The sequence below is a fragment of the Stegodyphus dumicola genome, chromosome 10 (assembly GCF_044657685.1).
Source record: "Stegodyphus dumicola isolate Sdum_Otavi_A_Nest chromosome 10, ASM4465768v1".
NCBI lineage: Eukaryota > Metazoa > Arthropoda > Arachnida > Araneae > Eresidae > Stegodyphus > Stegodyphus dumicola.
In genome coordinates, this window is record NC_140777.1 from 24,303,928 (window position 1) to 24,321,513 (window position 17,586).

The 17,586-nt window shown below is 34.3% G+C and overlaps 1 protein-coding gene across 3 annotated transcripts in view; it reads left to right on the forward strand.

Annotated features, from left to right (window-relative positions):
• Positions 1–17,586, forward strand: part of nvd (cholesterol 7-desaturase nvd) — a 99,244-nt gene that overhangs the window by 73,589 nt on the left and 8,069 nt on the right. For all 3 annotated transcript variants that reach the window (XM_035373680.2, XM_035373935.2, XM_035373805.2), the window contains 2 exons: positions 4,062–4,316; positions 7,604–7,777. In XM_035373680.2, the coding sequence (XP_035229571.2) occupies positions 4,062–4,316; positions 7,604–7,777 (429 nt within the window). The remainder of the gene's footprint in view (positions 1–4,061; positions 4,317–7,603; positions 7,778–17,586) is intronic.

A 17,586-nucleotide genomic window follows, 5' to 3' on the forward strand; every position in this document is an offset into this window, starting at 1 on the left:
CTTTATTCCCTAAGCATACATTATACAAATTTTTATTGTTACATTCTGTAAATGTTTTAGAAAGACAAAATTTAATTATATGTATATCCTTCTTTTGCTCGCACGTGTGGATATGCGTGCGTGTGTTGTAATGAGCATGTATACACAAGAACCAATTAAAATAATTTGCGGTAAATGATGCAGCGTTCTTACGAGTTCCTTTACGATCGAGAAATTCACTTTCCCTGCATTCAGAAAAAATTACGGAAGTAAGGAAATATATAAGATGATTTTGCAGTTCATTAAAATCTGCAGCTTTAGACTTCATGGGCCTGAACAGTAATTAAATCTTGTAAATATATAATAATATTGTAATATGCATTTTAAGTGATTAATTTTTATATAATATTTAAAATAGTTTTGCATTGTTTATGATTTATTAAAAACAACTTCTCACTCGCGCCCCTGATTAACTTTATATAAATCTAGTTACGTTAATTTTATATTTATATTTATTTATTGTTTTGAAAAATTGTAAACAATTATTGCCGCCCAGACGGAGTCGTGGTGAATGACAAAGAACTCGAGCTCAATTCCTGGAGAAGGCATGGATGTACGTAAGCGTACAATGTCTGTGCAGAAAGGTACTCAAAACACACGGGGAACCAAAATCCTCTCGAAATGCTGGTGGTAGTTATTCTTGGACCGTCTCTCTGGATATTCTCTCTCTCAATTCCAAATGGTGAGGAAGCTTAACAGATAGTTAGGTACAGCAGTGCCTTAATCGCCTGTGGTACGACCGAGATGATGACTTAGCTTCTACTGTTACCTGTCAGCAAATAATAATTTCAAACAGGCAATACTATAAGTCAAATTCACAAAGAGAAAAAGTTTTTTTTTTGTTGTTGTTGTTGTTTCCTTCTATTATAAGGTATTTTCCCCGCCTTCTTAGCATGCCTTCGTGGTGTGGTGGTCTGCACGCTGGGCGCGTATCCAGGGGTCCGTGGTTCGATTCTGGGCGAAGGCGTTGCTTATGTTTCCTCTTGCGTACATCCAAAAAATCCTAATGTCTCTACATTGGCGCCCGAACTAAAAGGGTGTTGGATGATGATTCTCCACACCCAGGATTTGGCGACTGGGTCCCCTAAAATCCCAGTCTTCCTTTAAAAGGTGGAGTATATAAGGTATTTCTCCCGCCTTCTTGACATGTCTTCGTAGTGTGGTGGTCTGCAACCTGGGCGTGTATTCCAGAGGTCTGTGGTTCGATTCCCGGCGAAGGCGTTGCTCATTTTTCATCCTTCCTGCTCCCAATTAACCTAATGACACTATAACTGGATTTTTTTATTTCAGATACTTTTCTGGTCTGATGCTCTTTGCAATACGAGCAATTTATAAAATGTACAATTGATTAAAATCGTGCATTTTCTAATTATGAAAAAAGTTCAAAACATACTTAATATTCATATCTTATTGACACTGTTTTGATTTCAAAGCGATTGATAATTAATTTATTTACTGCAAGAAACTGAATGCTCAAAATTACCTATTTTAGAATGCACAGACTTTTTATTTTTATGTCATAAAGATTTAGCTTTTATTTCCATACCAAATTTTAACCAGTTACTACATGTCCCTACTTTACAAAATGTTTCGCTTTAGCACAATTTAACTCATTGCAAACTGCAAGAAAATAATAGTAACTAAATATTACTGGTAACCAAGAACTGTCATTCTAGTAAACTGAAGCACTGAAAATTTAAAACTCGATTCACAATGGAATCTGGTGAACCGGCTTGCTACAAGGAGTTTTTCGCGGTTTTCCGCTTGTGTAGCATAACTATTAATCGATTTTACTTAGAAAGCGCTACACGATGGCATACCTTACCTTAGGACGGTAGTCCTACCGTGTTTCTCCAAATCATTCAAAGGAATAAACAGGCATCAAAAACTGACATTGTACACATTGTAAACTAAGAAATTAACTAAAATGCAGTAAATATATATTTACAATGGCAATTAACAACCAGTAACCATTTACAAAAGTTAACAAGGCTGCACAGTACTACAACTCCTAAGAAGACTCTCCCCTTTAACTAATTCTTAAAAACGTCTGTACAAATTTCCATTTACCTAAATCAGAGAATCTCAGTGAGCTTTAATCTGTAAATATTGTACCTGCAAGTCACCATAAATCCAATCAGACAAGCAGTGCGCAGAAGTGGAAATACAACTTTGAGCAGAATTTTTTCTTTGATTTTCTTTTATATTAAAATAATCTTCAGTTAATACTAAGGTTTTCCTTTGACAAGAAAAAAAAAAAAAACATGTGCCAGGAATGAAACAACTGTAAAACAGATTAACTGAAACTGTAATTGATTAAATAATTAGAATGAATAATTAATAAAAGTTTTCTTCTATTCATTTAAATTTTCTATAATCAGAAGATCCATGAAGCTGATTCTCATTAATTACTTTATATTATGCAATATTTACCTTGAATCAGGAATAAGTCCAATAATCGAAAGAATATTAAGACAGAACTAAGTAGTCCAAATGGTCAGCTGAGGCCCACCAACGGCACATTAGTAAAATCGCTAACAGGTAGTTCGGTCTGGAGTTCGAATCCCGATGTACAGGCTCACTGGATGTACGTTTTCGTGGTTTTCACCATGTGTAACGTGGATACTAGGCAGTTCCTCTACGGCAGGGATGTCAAACTCATAGGTACACTTGGGCCAAACAAACAAGGTTTAACTTTAGGCGGCCAAAAAAAAAAAAAAAAAAAAAAAAATCAATATTCATAGAAACGTAGATTTATTTCGAATAATACTATAATAAACATATATATATATATTTATATAAAAAAGAACAAGAAAAATTTAATGTTTACGTCCTGATACTTGACATCTCTTCTCTGCTATTATCTTTCCTATTTCGGGAGAAATTTTGTTTGCAGTGATAAATTTCAACGCTGACCCAAGGTGAGCATCATTAATACGGTTTCTAATAGGAGACTTATTACCTTTCATGACTGAAACAAAAATTTATTCTTTCCACAAGAAATAAATCAAAATGCTGAAATATTTCTTCAAAAATATTCTAACAATATCACAAAATGTCAAACGTTTAGCAAAAACCAATTCAAAACAGAGAAGCTAATTCTATCTCACAGCGAAATCGCTACAAATCAATCACAGCATTAAGTAAACAAACAGTTCGCTAGAACTACAGCTACTACTGAGATGAGTTGTTTGTTCTCGGCTTTTATAAGCTTTATAATTAATTTCTCGAATATACTGGAAACATCTATAAATATCTGGATTTTTGTGGATGGCAACAGCAATTACGAGATATTTATTTATTAGGTATTAAATGCACGCGCTGTTCTATTTTTAACCTTCCAACGCAGCTGTCTTTTCAAAAATCGTCTGCGTTGCTAAGGCAACATGAAGCAAATCTAATTACAATTCTAAATAAAAAAAAAAAAATAATTAAATAAATAACTATGAAATCCGTAACAATATGAATTAAGTAATAATTAATAATAAAGCAAAGCGCATGCACATGCATGCACCAATATATCGTACAAAACTATGATTGGAAAACTGAGACCATGAGTTCGGCCACATTCGGCTATCGGGGGATGCGTACAAGTTCTGAGTGCACGTGTCCCCCAAAAGCCGAAGGTAGCTGAACGCAAGCTACTCACACGCATTTGTAATTTATGTAGTGTGTGTGTCAGCTCGCTGTGAGTAATCTAACAACACTGAATAAATTATCGTTAATTACTTAGCAGTAAACATTTCATTTTTTTCTTCGTCGATATGTTATTTTATTATTATATATTATTATTTGCCGATATATTGGTCGGGCCGCAAAAATATTTGTTGTGGGCCGCGAGTTTGACATCCTTGCTCTACGGGGTATATTTTTCCGTAAGAGGATACCACTAAGTGAGTTAAATAATTAAAATTTAAAAAATGGTCAGCTGAGAAATGCTGGGCTCTTAAGTAGTCAATAGATTTGTTGACTTACTTAATAAATTTATTAGCAGTATTAATTTATAATTTGGTGGATTTTAGGAAATCCCAGAGAATGGTGCTGATGTAGCTCACTTACATCACCTGCACTCGCCATCTGTTTTCCTCGGATCAAAGAATACAACAGAAAGTGCATTCTCATTGTGGAGCTTGGTAGCAAATGTGTGGCACGAATGGGAACCTATATGGGAACCAGACGATGAAAGGCGTCATGTCGCTCGTATGCAACTGAAGCAACGCACATGTATTGGCAGATTCAACGTTCCGTTTTCTAGTTTGAAGATGAATATAGAACAGGTAAGTTTGCTAGAAATAGTGTAAATGCAATGACTAATACAAACAGTTTTAAGAGCAACCACCGCTGCTGAGGATTTTCTTTAAAACACACATAAAATAAGTTGTCATTGAAGGACCAAATAACTTGGTTACATAAAGAATACGACCTCATTTTAACGTAATAAAATGAACGTAATTTAAAATTGACGTTAAATTACGTTACGTAATTTTTTTAATTTAACGTAATTTTAAAAATTAAATAGTGCATTTTGGAGAAGCTTAGAGTTTCAATCGAAATTAGCTTCTAAAAATCCGTATTGACGCATACCTTTGTGTTCACAAATAGACATGTGGGTGATAGGTGTCGCCCACCTATTAAAAGGTATTTAGAATAAGGAAAATCATTTCCGTGCTGGTAAAGTCGCAATAAACAAAAAATTAACGTTCAACTGTACTGGAAGGCGCTATTTCGAAAATAAACACACAGTGTTGCAAACATGCGACAAATATCACTGAGGAGCACCTGTCACCCACGCGTTTAGTCTGGGTTAAATAATGTGCCTAAAAGGGATTTGTTGCCAGTACATTTTGCAAATAAGGGGTGAATGAAAACATATCGTTTGCGCTTACGCATTCCTGTCTTAAAAGAAAGTTTTCTAATAGTTTTAGCTTTAATTCTGTGTAATATTATCTTTTTTGTGACCCAAAAAATATGTTTTAGCATATTCTCGACACTAATAGGATACTGAGAGATTCGAAAGAAAAAAATCTACGAGAAAGAAAGCCGACCGACATTTTTTCCCGCGGATTATTTTTCATTCCTCGTTGGCAGAAACAATTTCGAACACGTTGAACAGATAACTGGGACCTATTCTACATTGACCCCGTCTACATACCCGTAAGTATGGCAAAGATATACTATTATGATAAATAAATCGCATCACTGGGTAAACAGTCGTCGAACGAACTCTTCTTTTCTCTGAGCAGTGGCTGTAGCTACAGAAAAATCGCATCTGCTAGTTGTTGGGAAAAGAAGGCACGAAAAGACTCCTGAGCTATGCCATGAGATATTTTAGCACTAAGACAAGAAGAGCGCAGTTAAAATTTTTCATGGTATCAAACTTTATTAAACTGTTAAAACATTTCTTCAGTAAGCATTTGAATTACTGTACAATTAATAGTGATCGTTGGATAAAAAACAACAATCTAAAGCAATTTGAACCCAGACTCATATTGCATGAGAACCGAATGCACGATTTGAAACCAGCTGAGGGACCTGCAAAAATAATAATAATAATAATAAAAGTTTCTCAATTAAATTTTAATTTTCACTTACTAAATATTTATAGAAACATACATAAATAACAATAACAGTATTAATAATCACTATTATAAAGCAAAGAAAAATTCAAATTTATATTTATTCTCTATCGGATATAAGTTCAGTACCTGCAAGAAATTTTGGCTGGCGATTTTAATAACTTGATAAAAGTCAGACAAAATACTTTCATAAGGAGTATAAAATGCTAACTTATCTATCAATGGGAATAAATTAATACCCGTTTTAAATTACCTTACTTTCAGTTAATTTGTTTTTGTTTTAAACAAAATACCTCTATTTTTTATGACTGAGAAAAGAAGGAGACTTCTCGCACAGGCGTGAAATAATACCAGCACAAACGAAAGGTAAAAATAACCCCTTATTCTTTTCAACTATGAAACAGAAAGGCACGTACTTGTGCTTTACAATAACATCGACAAATTTCGGTGGAAACTAAGAATTTGTAACACAATAAATCCAAGTATGAAAGAGTAGTTTTGGGCTAGCACTTTAAGTTATGGCTAAACTAAGTTGACTCGACTACCTAACAAGCGGGATAATTATTCAAATAGCCAAAAGGCGTAACAGCAAGGTCAAAAACAAAACGTGTGATGTAAATAAAACTCCAAAATTCCCCCAGTTAAATACTCACTTAACTTTAAATTTACATCTTGGCGAGGGAAAGTTGAAAGGTGACAAAAATTTGAATAATAGGTTGATTGAACTAAGGAAGACCCTACCAATTTAAGTTTTATTTTATTCGAAAATTCCAATCAAATTAAGACAATAGTTATTATACAGATGTAGATGTAGATTAGATATTCTTATTATGCTTATTACTTAAAACTACTTTACTAATTACAGGTATTATTCAAAATTTTACTTGGAGGTGGTGGTGTATTTAATTATGGCAAAACACACTAGGGCTATCTGCCTAAGGGGATGCCTTCGTGTAGGGATTTCTAAGGGAAACTGGCTCGTATACACGTTGCACATGGGGAAAACCATGAAAATACCCATGCAGCCGACCCATCCGCGGGATTCGAACCTCGGACCGAACTACCAGTGTTCAGCAACTTTACCGCTTGGCCGCTGGTGGGTCCATTAGTTGAAGGAAATGCCGGTTTAAAAGAAGCCTTCCCCCTCAGTTTAGAAATGTGTAAAATAATGCTTACACTAAGTTAGGTAATCGAGCGCAGAACAATACTTTTAATAGTTAATTAATTCTAACAAATCCTAAATTCAGCAGAAAGGCTGAGTTTTCAGTTTATGAAATAAGTTAGAATCTTCATAATTACATAATCTTATGCTCTACATGGTCTTCAGTGTCTTAGTAAACAGAATATCCCTTTAAAAGTAATTATTTTAACTTATAGCCTTCCACCTTAGACTCACAGTAATTTTATAGGGAAAATAAATCTTATGCCTTTCTAGAGAGACAGCATGCAGAATCTTTCGAAATTCATTTGAGCTTCCCTATAAAACTAAAATCAATCTAGGATTGAATATGCCTACTTTTATAATTCAATCTGACATATTTACTTCCCATCTAGTAATTTAACTGTTTTAAAATTGTAAACAAAAACAGTTTCTGGCGACATATTAACCTTAAAAAATTCATTACGTACATACAAGTGAGCATTTCCCTAGCGCCTGTCGGTTCATAATGCTCAAAAGTTCATTTGCCCTCAAAAGTTTTATTTTAAAAATTGCTTAATATTATTATTTATTTATTAATTTAATTATCACCTTTAAGAAATACCGATAGTATTGCTGTCTGATAAGGACTGCAATTTTTATGAGTACACTGGAGATACTGAAACCGGTACAGCATAAAATATATTTTTGAAAGATTAAGACAGGAAAGAGAAATTGAATATTTTCTTGTCCTAACATTAAAGTGAAATTGATTCATTTTAGCCTAATTTATTCACTGTGCAGAAACATTAAAAATATTGACATTTTTAACATTGCCTGTTTATTTCAGATAGGTCCAGCAACGGTGCATATGCATATGGAAACCTTCTTTGGCAAGGCTGTTTTGTTACAACATATCACTCCATTAGCTCCGTTTCGTCAAAAGATTGTTCATTTGTTGTACACAGAACCCAGCTTCAAGCAATTTCCCGCTGATCTGTTCATACTGGCAGAAGCAGTAATGGTAAGATTTATTTTATATATTAAGAAAATCAAAGAAAATAAAATGTGTACGGTGAAGGCGCACTCGACTGATCAGTGTTTGTGTTCACAGAGTGTTACGTGTTACCATGCTTTTTTTAATATTCTGTATACTATTTATATTTGGTACATTATTTCTTTAAACTTAATACATAGAGATAACATTAGGTAGCAACATCTTTTTTCTTGAAAAGGGACACGATAGGGAAGTGAAAGTGTTTGGACGCTACAATGTTTTTACCTGAAACATAACGCACTCATCAAACTGAGCATTTATCATTAACCCTAAATTCCAAACGCCCAATTAAAGTGCTCTTCAGAGGCCTCGCTATCCACACCAGATGTGATGAAATTAAGCTAGCTATTCAAAATAGAGAATTTTCCGTATACAAAGTGATCTGCTCGCAAAAAGACGGATTCCCACAGCAATACCGTCATTCCTTCTCCAGATCCTACTATCGGACAAAGTAGAGAAAATCTTACGACTTGAAAGATCTTTCACTTCTCCATCGAAGTTGAAATATTTGTCTAAAAAATCAAGTATTTTAGTCTCACAACTGAAACTGACAACGAAGCGGAGGAATGGCTTGCGAAATCTGCAGCCAATGACTCCAGTAGACTGTAAAACCCCGTGCGTATCCCACAGTCTTATTTAAAGAAAAATAAAACTCAATAGCATTGTACAAGAACGGCAGAAAAGATGGGAAAGAAAAAGCTCGGGTAAACGAGTTTTTTACGAAAGTTTCATGCTCAATTGAAAGACACAACGGCTCACAAACTCATTTCTACACTGGCCATGGTCCCTTCCCATATTATCTTAAGAGATTTGACAAACGAGACTTAAATGCGAATGTTGTGGGGTAGGTGATGCAGATCACTACCTCTTCAACTGCCCACACACCGATAAATTGCATTTAAAAACACCAAGCTGTGAATACTGGTCGCAATGGTCGGAGAATACAGGCGGCAACAAGCAGGCTAAAAGTAAGATAGAGGAGGTGATCAAACTATACTCAGCTAGGTAATTAAGAATTTTTTATGCCCTGTGTGTTGGATCTTCGCAATATAATTTTAATAGCAAACTAAAGTGGCGGAGAGAGGTCTTAGAAAAGTGGAGTGCATTGAACTGACAACTCGCAGATGACGGAGCAGCAGATTAGTGAAGTTATCTTTAACAACAGTAACAAAGATATTCTCTTGATACGTACTACAACTATAATAGCAGTTGCAACTATTCCAAGCAAATCAGCTAAGGTACCAGAAAACTGAGTTAATAACTCCCTACCCAAATCAAGCCGGATAGAATTACAACACTTGAAAATCAACATTAGAAAAATAGCTCGTCCAGTAGAATAGTAACTAGACTGTAAGAGAACTCAAAATCGTAAAAAACAACCTTATATTTAGCGTAGGTATAATGAAACACTCAATCGATTTCGAGGGCAGCTAAAGGTCCCTCCTCATCAGGAGAAAGAAATACATAGAAAGAAGAAAATAGGAATCACAGAAACACGTGGTGCTTATCAGCACTGCACGTGGATATAACTAGATTTTCAATCAGAGTTGCACTGGCCGCCTACTTTTACTGAGCCAGGCTGTCTGATCAAGCATAAAGAAATATTAGCGAAGTTAAAATAGGGAGCGAGGGGCAAATGCACATTACGCTCAAAATCTGAACTTCAAATAATGGAAAGCAACCACTGAACGGATTTTTATACCCTCTGGTAGTACCAAGTTCGAGGAGGTAACGCCATCTATCGGCAAAAATAATTGAATTAAGACAGTAGAATTTTAAAGGCATTAGGAAGGACTGGATTGGACTTCAAATCATTAACTAAACTTTCTAAATCTTTGTGAATGTGAAAAGCCTCAAGAAAATCCAATTCGCCTATGGAAGAAGCCTTTTGGATGATTTTTGCAGACCCAAAATCAAAATTATGGTTAAAAGTCCAGCTATGATACGCTATTGAAGACTTGTTAATTTCCCCTTTTTTTGACATAAGATTCATGTTCCTTGATACGAAACTTCAACGCTCTTTTTGTTTGGCCAATATATCTTAAACCACACTGACATGATATACTATAAATTCCCCAAGAATTCAAGACAGAAACGCAATCTTTTAGAATCGAAGGATGAATTTTATTAATAGGGTAGAAACCGACTTGAAAATTGAATTTCTGGAGAATCCGTGCAATTTTATAGCTAACAGAAGGATAAAATGGAAGCACGACAAGGTCATTGATATTATTTCTAACAGTGGAATGTTTTCTTTGATGGGAATCTAATTTTTTTTTTTTTTTTTTTTTTGACGGCTTTATCAATAATCACGGGAGAAAATCCACGGTCAATCGCAACTGCTCTCAAATAATTAAGTTCATTGGTAAGCAAAGATTCAGAGGAACAAACTTTTAGCGCGCGGAAAACATAATAGTAAAAAGAAGCCATTTTTTGCTTAACAGGGTGGCATGACTTGGCATGGGGTGGTAAACAAACTGCAAAGGGTTTACGGTACACAGTGGTGCTAAAATCGGTTTCATTGCGGATTATAAGAATATCGAGGAAGGGGAGGGAATTGTTGGATTCAATTTCAAGAGTGAATTGGATGGCTGGATCAATTGAATTCATAATAGATAGAATCTCGGATAAATCCTCTTTATAACCGTCAAAAAGTGCGAAAGTGTCGTTAACATACCGAATCCAAAGACGAAAAGATAATTTATCAAATAATTTCATCTCAAAATAGTGCATATAAATGTCAGCAAGTACCGGACTGAGAGGATTACCCATAGCCAATCCTTCAACTTTATTATTTGAGAGCAGTTGCGATTGACCGTGGATTTTCTCCCGTGATTATTGATAAAGCCGTCAAAAAAAAAAAAAAAAAAAAAAAAAAAAATTAGATTCCCATCAAAGAAAACATTCCACTGTTAGAAATAATATCAATGACCTTGTCGTGCTTCCATTTTATCCTTCTGTTAGCTATAAAATTGCACGGATTCTCCAGAAATTCAATTTTCAAGTCGGTTTCTCCCCTATTAATAAAAATTCACCCTTCGATTCTAAAAGATTGCGTTTCTGTCTTGAATTCTTGGGGAATTTATAGTATATCATGTCAGTGTGGTTTAAGATATATTGGCCAAACAAAAAGAGCGTTGAAGTTTCGTATCAAGGAACATGAATCTTATGTCAAAAAAAGGGGAAATTAACAAGTCTTCAATAGCGTATCATAGCTGGACTTTTAACCATAATTTTGATTTTGGGTCTGCAAAAATCATCCAAAAGGCTTCTTCCATAGGCGAATTGGATTTTCTTGAGGCTTTTCACATTCACAAAGATTTAGAAAGTTTAGTTAATGATTTGAAGTCCAATCCAGTCCTTCCTAATGCCTTTAAAATTCTACTGTCTTAATTCAATTATTTTTGCCGATAGATGGCGTTACCTCCTCGAACTTGGTACTACCAGAGGGTATAAAAATCCGTTCAGTGGTTGCTTTCCATTATTTGAAGTTCAGATTTTGAGCGTAATGTGCATTTGCCCCTCGCTCCCTATTTTAACTTCGCTAATATTTCTTTATGCTTGATCAGACAGCCTGGCTCAGTAAAAGTAGGCGGCCAGTGCAACTCTGATTGAAAATCTAGTTATATCCACGTGCAGTGCTGATAAGCACCACGTGTTTCTGTGATTCCTATTTTCTTCTTTCTATGTATTTCTTTCTCCTGATAAGGAGGGACCTTTAGCTGCCCTCGAAATCGATTGAGTGTTTCATTATACCTACGCTAAATATAAGGTCGTTTTTTACGATTTTGATTGTTACATTAGCGTGTTTCTCTTCTAGTCTGTAAGAGAACTATTGTAATCTAAGCTTATTACTATACATTTTGCACTTACTTGTTAAAAATAATGTTGTAAAGCAGTTAAAAATAACATAGAAACTCCAGTCAATGTGTAACTGAATTACAAGTTTACCGTGATTATCTCAATAACAATATTGTAAATATGAAATCAGATAATGTTTAAGCGTGTACATAACTATCATGATTATATCTAAATATCTCATGTAATTTATGCAAGACAATGTTTGTAATTAACATATCTATGCTTATACACAGACCTTGTATGCTCATGTGATATTTATGCATGTAAGAAATAATCCCTTCTGCTAGGATGGCTATTAACACCGTAAGTCAAGTCAGTGGTTACCACAGGCAGCGCTCAGTCACTGCACCATTAATCTGAAAACTGATGTATCGCCTGAGCCTTAGATGTATAAAGTGTTCGCTAAAACACAAAACCAAAGACTGCTCTAAAAGAGGAAAAATCCATATCTGCGGAGAAAAATGACATCTTGTATCTTATCTTGGGTGTTCGAAATTTCCTACGAGCAGAATCAACAAGAGAAGCATGGTACAACCTGAACTTAACCTAATCTCAGGCTTTGTCAGGAAAACCTTCTAGTCCCCCTAAACCCAGAGATTCCAGTAAGAGGCAGGATAACCCGTCATCCACTGCTGAAATCAGTTAACTTACTAAATACTGTAAATTTATTACATTCAAAGAAACCAAAAGCTCCTAAAGCAAGTATTAATAACCCAAATAGTGTACTTAATCTGCTGTTAAGTGAGTTCCAATCAGAAAGAAAAAGAAAGAATTGAATGCCAGAAAAGAAATGAATATCATTATTTCTGTTCTTCATAATTAAAAAAAAATTTCTACTACCATCGATAAATTGCATATTTTGCTGGAAATGATGATAGAAGTAAACAATACCACTGCCGAATTGCGTCGTTAACACCTAAAAAACCTTTAACTAAGTTTATTCTTAGTGTTAAATTCTTATTCTCCCTCCCCCTTTTCGGCCACCCGATATAAAAATTATAGCTTAATTGTGTCTTAATTTTCCCCCTCTTTCCCAGACGAAAACCGCTTTACTTCGGTGCCTTATTACCCTTTATACCACAGCCAATCACTGAGCTGTTCATACTTGGCGAGTCTCCTGACTCCTTGTAGTCACTCGGCTATGCCTCTACCCTGCTGTAGCTCTACACTCGTTCATTTGAGCTTTTATCCATTCCATATGATGTACGCCTCCATTCAATATCTCAAAATGAGCATTACCACCTATTACTGCTTATCGCTTTTGATTATTACTTATCGCTTTTACGAACTGAACTGTGCAATCAAGGCTATCTAAAAGTTATGGATTATCTACTATATTACATTGGGAAAAGGCTTCGGCTCAGGAACACAAGCCTTGCGGCCCCCGGCCACCTAAATATAACACATAATAACATAATAATAAACGGAAACAGTTCAAAACTAAAAATTTCTAGTTAAAATTATATGGTTACGCTTTTAAAGTACCAAGTCACCTCTGAGTAACTGTAAGAGACTGTTAGATGATTTTTTGTCCCATCTGCTTTCTAATTAAAAATATCTCCACTAAATAATGTTCGGTTGGAAGACAATTTTATTAAAACTAAGGAATGTAAAGCAACAAGAAGACAAAATACCTACTATTAGAGACAGCAAACCGATGTAAAAAATTATTCTCAATGAAAATGGAACAACATGAGGCCGAAAATGGCGACATAAAGTGCTGACATGCTAATAAATCGGTAAACTAAGAAAATTAATGAGATACTATCATCTTGTTTATAGGAACTCATTTTTATTTCCTATTAAATACAGCATCCATTTGCATCATTCCTTTTAAAAACATCATTTATGGCAAATTTTGTTATGTCTACGGCTAAAAGAATATTTGTGAAACGTATGGAAGAACAAAGAAAACTGGTGTGCACCTCTTGCCAAAGTCTGTAAGCGGCTATTGACCTTGAACAAAGCTCAGATCGCATAAAATTACGAGTGTTAGAGAAATAACTCAATTAGGACGTTGGGGTTTAAATTTTGACTTTAATAGTTAAAAACAGTGTGTTTCTTTGCGTACCACCGGTTGAGATCCCCTGCTGTAGACTTCAAAAGCATCCTATTTCTAAAATTTAAAGCTTGATAGCTTTTCAATTTAAATTAATGTCAAAACAAAGTGTCCTCAGAAGAGCACACACACCATCCACTAAACATTTCGTTGTATTTTCAATATACCATCTATTCAGGCGTATAATGCGCACTTTTAATACAAAAAATTGGAGCAAAATTTACGGGTATGCGTTATACGCCACATATAAAAATAATGGCTTAAAATAAGGACAAAATTAGATTTTTTACATGCACCAAAATGCTGCTTATTTAAAAGAAATGACATACCTTAAGAAGTTAAAACATTTTTATTATACGGAGAATATAATCTAAAAATTCAAAAATGTAGCTTGAATATATAAATGCGCGTTACACACTGGTGCCCGTTATACGCCGGAAAATACGGTATTTTCATTTCACTGATTCCTTGTAGAATCATTAGGTAATTTTAAAGCAGGAGACGTGAAAAACGTGCAATGCCCGCGCCGAGACTCGAACCTGGACCTCTCGACCTTACTGTGCGCTATTAACATCTGCTTATTAATTTCATATTAAAGAAACATATTTGGATATTACAAAAGTTCTTTAATAAAAGCTACATATGCAACCATCATAGTATGGAACTATATGTAAAAACACAAATCAGTATAATAAATGCAAAAATGAATTCACTAAAATAAATTCATTAAATTATAACCCGTACGTTCTCCAGCACACTGTATGGTGTAAAATCCTTGTTGTGTGTTGTTTAAATAGCTATTTACAAACTGCTTTTTTCTTATTATATAATATTACTGAATTCTACAATATTCCACGTATACTGTTAACCAGAGAACAGGGGCTCCATTACCTAGCTGACATGATGTCTGCCTTACACAGATTAAAGCCCCTGCCTCCAGAAGCTATTTATTATAACTAAGCAGAATAAGTTTACAGTGGCATACAAGGCCTTCAAGAACACAAGGACATAAGTAACATAGTCATTAATAGACCCTAAAGAAAGCATGTTACAAGTAGTACCTATAGCATTCAAACAATAAACAGAGTATACTTTCATAATTTGTACTGAAAATACGAAATACTTTCAAAACTGAGTCCAACTAATTTAAATAAAAACTATGGTACAAACAAACAAACAAAATATAATACATCCATTACTGTATTATACACAATTAATTTCAATTAGATTCACAATATCAAGAAGAACCATTCAATTTAGAAAAAAATGCATAAAAATAAACTAAGACAATAATAAACTGCCAAATAAAATTTCTTCATATGAATTCAGAATTAAGAACCAATAACTTTGATAACTGAACAATATTATCATAAAATACGCTGAACCTGAGATATTATTACAATACAAAACATAAACTTGGTTTAAAAACAAAACCACTCCAAGTAATATAAAAACTCTACATCAGGTTTGCTGGCAACGCGATAGAAATACAGTACAAGAATAAAGCCATCATAAAGATATGAAAAATTTCCAATTCAAAAACCACATTCATTCAAAAATAAGTCAAACATTCAAAAATAAGTCAAAGAAAATTATTATAAAATACTGCCTTAAATACACATTTTACAATATAGAACTCAAGTAAAACCAATAAAATTCACAAAAACAGGTCAACTATTCAATCCAGAAAAGTGCAAAAAGGTATACAAAATAATTATTCTAGATTAGGTTTGCTGGCATCGCTAAGACAAATGCAATACTAGAAAAATGCCGACATAAAATTTTACAGAATTTCAAAATCAAATACAAAATGCATTCAAGATTAAAGTAAAGAAAATTAATATAAAATAACTATCATGAATGAAAATTTTTATAATAGAATGCACAATTAATGCCTATCAAATTCACCAAAGCGAATCAATTCAATTACAAAAGAATGCATTAAAAATGCAAAATAATTAAAATTGTCACAAAAATTTTCTGTTAAATTTAATTAACAATTGCAAAACTGAACAAAATAATCATGATATATATATGATTAAGAACGATTTCAGTACCATACAACAAATACTATGTGCGTCACAAATAAAACCGACTATTTGCACAATATAAGAAAGTAATAGGCTACAAGTAACCGTTACAATTTATAAGAGCATAGATACATTCAATGTCAGATACGTCTGTTCTACGTAAAACCATTTCTAATTTTAAATCAGTAACATAAGTAGTGGAAATAACAAAACTGAACAATAATAAGCATCAAACACAAAAAGTTAAACAATTACCATTATGCAGTAAAAATCTAACAATCGCTGAAAGTCAATTACTCACTCCCAATAGAGATGATCTGAGAGAATTATTTAGAGAAAAATTTAATTCCTGACAGAAAAGCATAATTTCCTTAAATTTCTTACTCTCACTAGAGTTTTTTAATATCAATTCAGCCCATTTTGGCCTGTGTTGATCTAAAGGTTTATTCAAGTGAAGTTTTTTAGTAAATGGACAGTGAAAGATAAAGTGTTCAGGGTCTCCCAACTCCCCGCAAGAACAAAGCTCAGTCGTACGTAGTCCAAATCGAAAGAGATATGTATTAAAAGGTCCATGACCAATGAAAAATTGAGTATAAAAATTCGATGTGCTTCTTTGACTGAGTGAAACTTTTGGAAAGAAAGAGAAGACTCGTCTTCCTGTGGAGTCATTAGTCCATCTTTCCTGCCATTTCACAAGCAGTGAAATTAAAGTCTTGCTCTTCAAGTGTGAAAAAGGCAATTTCGTTGGATTTTCAATTCTGTTGATATCATTAGCAGCCCTTTTAGCTAAAGTATCTGCTTCTTCGTTGCCCAGTATGCCAACATGAGCTGGCACCCAGGTAAGAAGTGGTCTTTCAGATGAATTAAATCTTAGCAATTTCTCTTGAATAACTTGTACAATCGGATTTCTATTCGTAATGTCTAAGATAGCCTGCAGACTAGATAATGAATCACTGAAGATCTTAGTCTTGCCCGATAGATTTCTTTTAACATAAGTGAGAGCAGCGTTTATCGCTAAAAGTTCTGCCTGAAAAACAGTATTTCTGACATCAAGCCTTCGAGTCCATGTATATACCTTTTGAGTATTGTTAAATGCACAAAATGCACAACCTGTTCCACGTTGAGTTTTAGAACCATCTGTAAATAGAGCAATGTCATTGGCTACTAGAGCCGTATAGTATTTGACTGCAGATTTGAGTTTTAAAGAGGCAGGATGGCCAAGATTAGATGGAACCCGTAGTTCATAATCATTTACTAAGTGATGTTGGTTCCATAAATCTCCATTCAATCGTAATCGTAAGATCCGTCCTAAGAAAGAGTCTCTTTGAGCCTTCAGATCTAATGGAGGTATACCCGCCAAAATCTGCAGTGAGGCTGTCGAGGTTGTTCTATCCTTTGGAAATAAGTAATAGCTGATGCCTCTGTATTGAATTCAGTAAGCCACTCATAGTTTTGTTCATATCAGAACCCCAAATGGAGACTCCGTACAAAAGAACTCTTTCAGTGATTGTTTTATACCACAGCCGCAAGATTTTTGGGGAAGTACCCCAATTAAGGCCCATAGTCTTTGTCATGCCATTCGTAAGAACGGCACATCTCTGTTTAAGATGTTTCACATGTGGAAACCAAGACAGCGTATTGCTGATAACAAAGCTAAATATTTCAAGGTGTTTGCACATTTTATGGGCCTTCCATGGATTTTTATAGATGGATTTCGACGCATTTTTCTTTTCCTACCGATAAACAACATAGTAGTTTTTTCTTCGGAAATTCTTAATTTATGCATGTCTGCCCACTCTACAAACTTATTAATCGCTTGTTGAGCT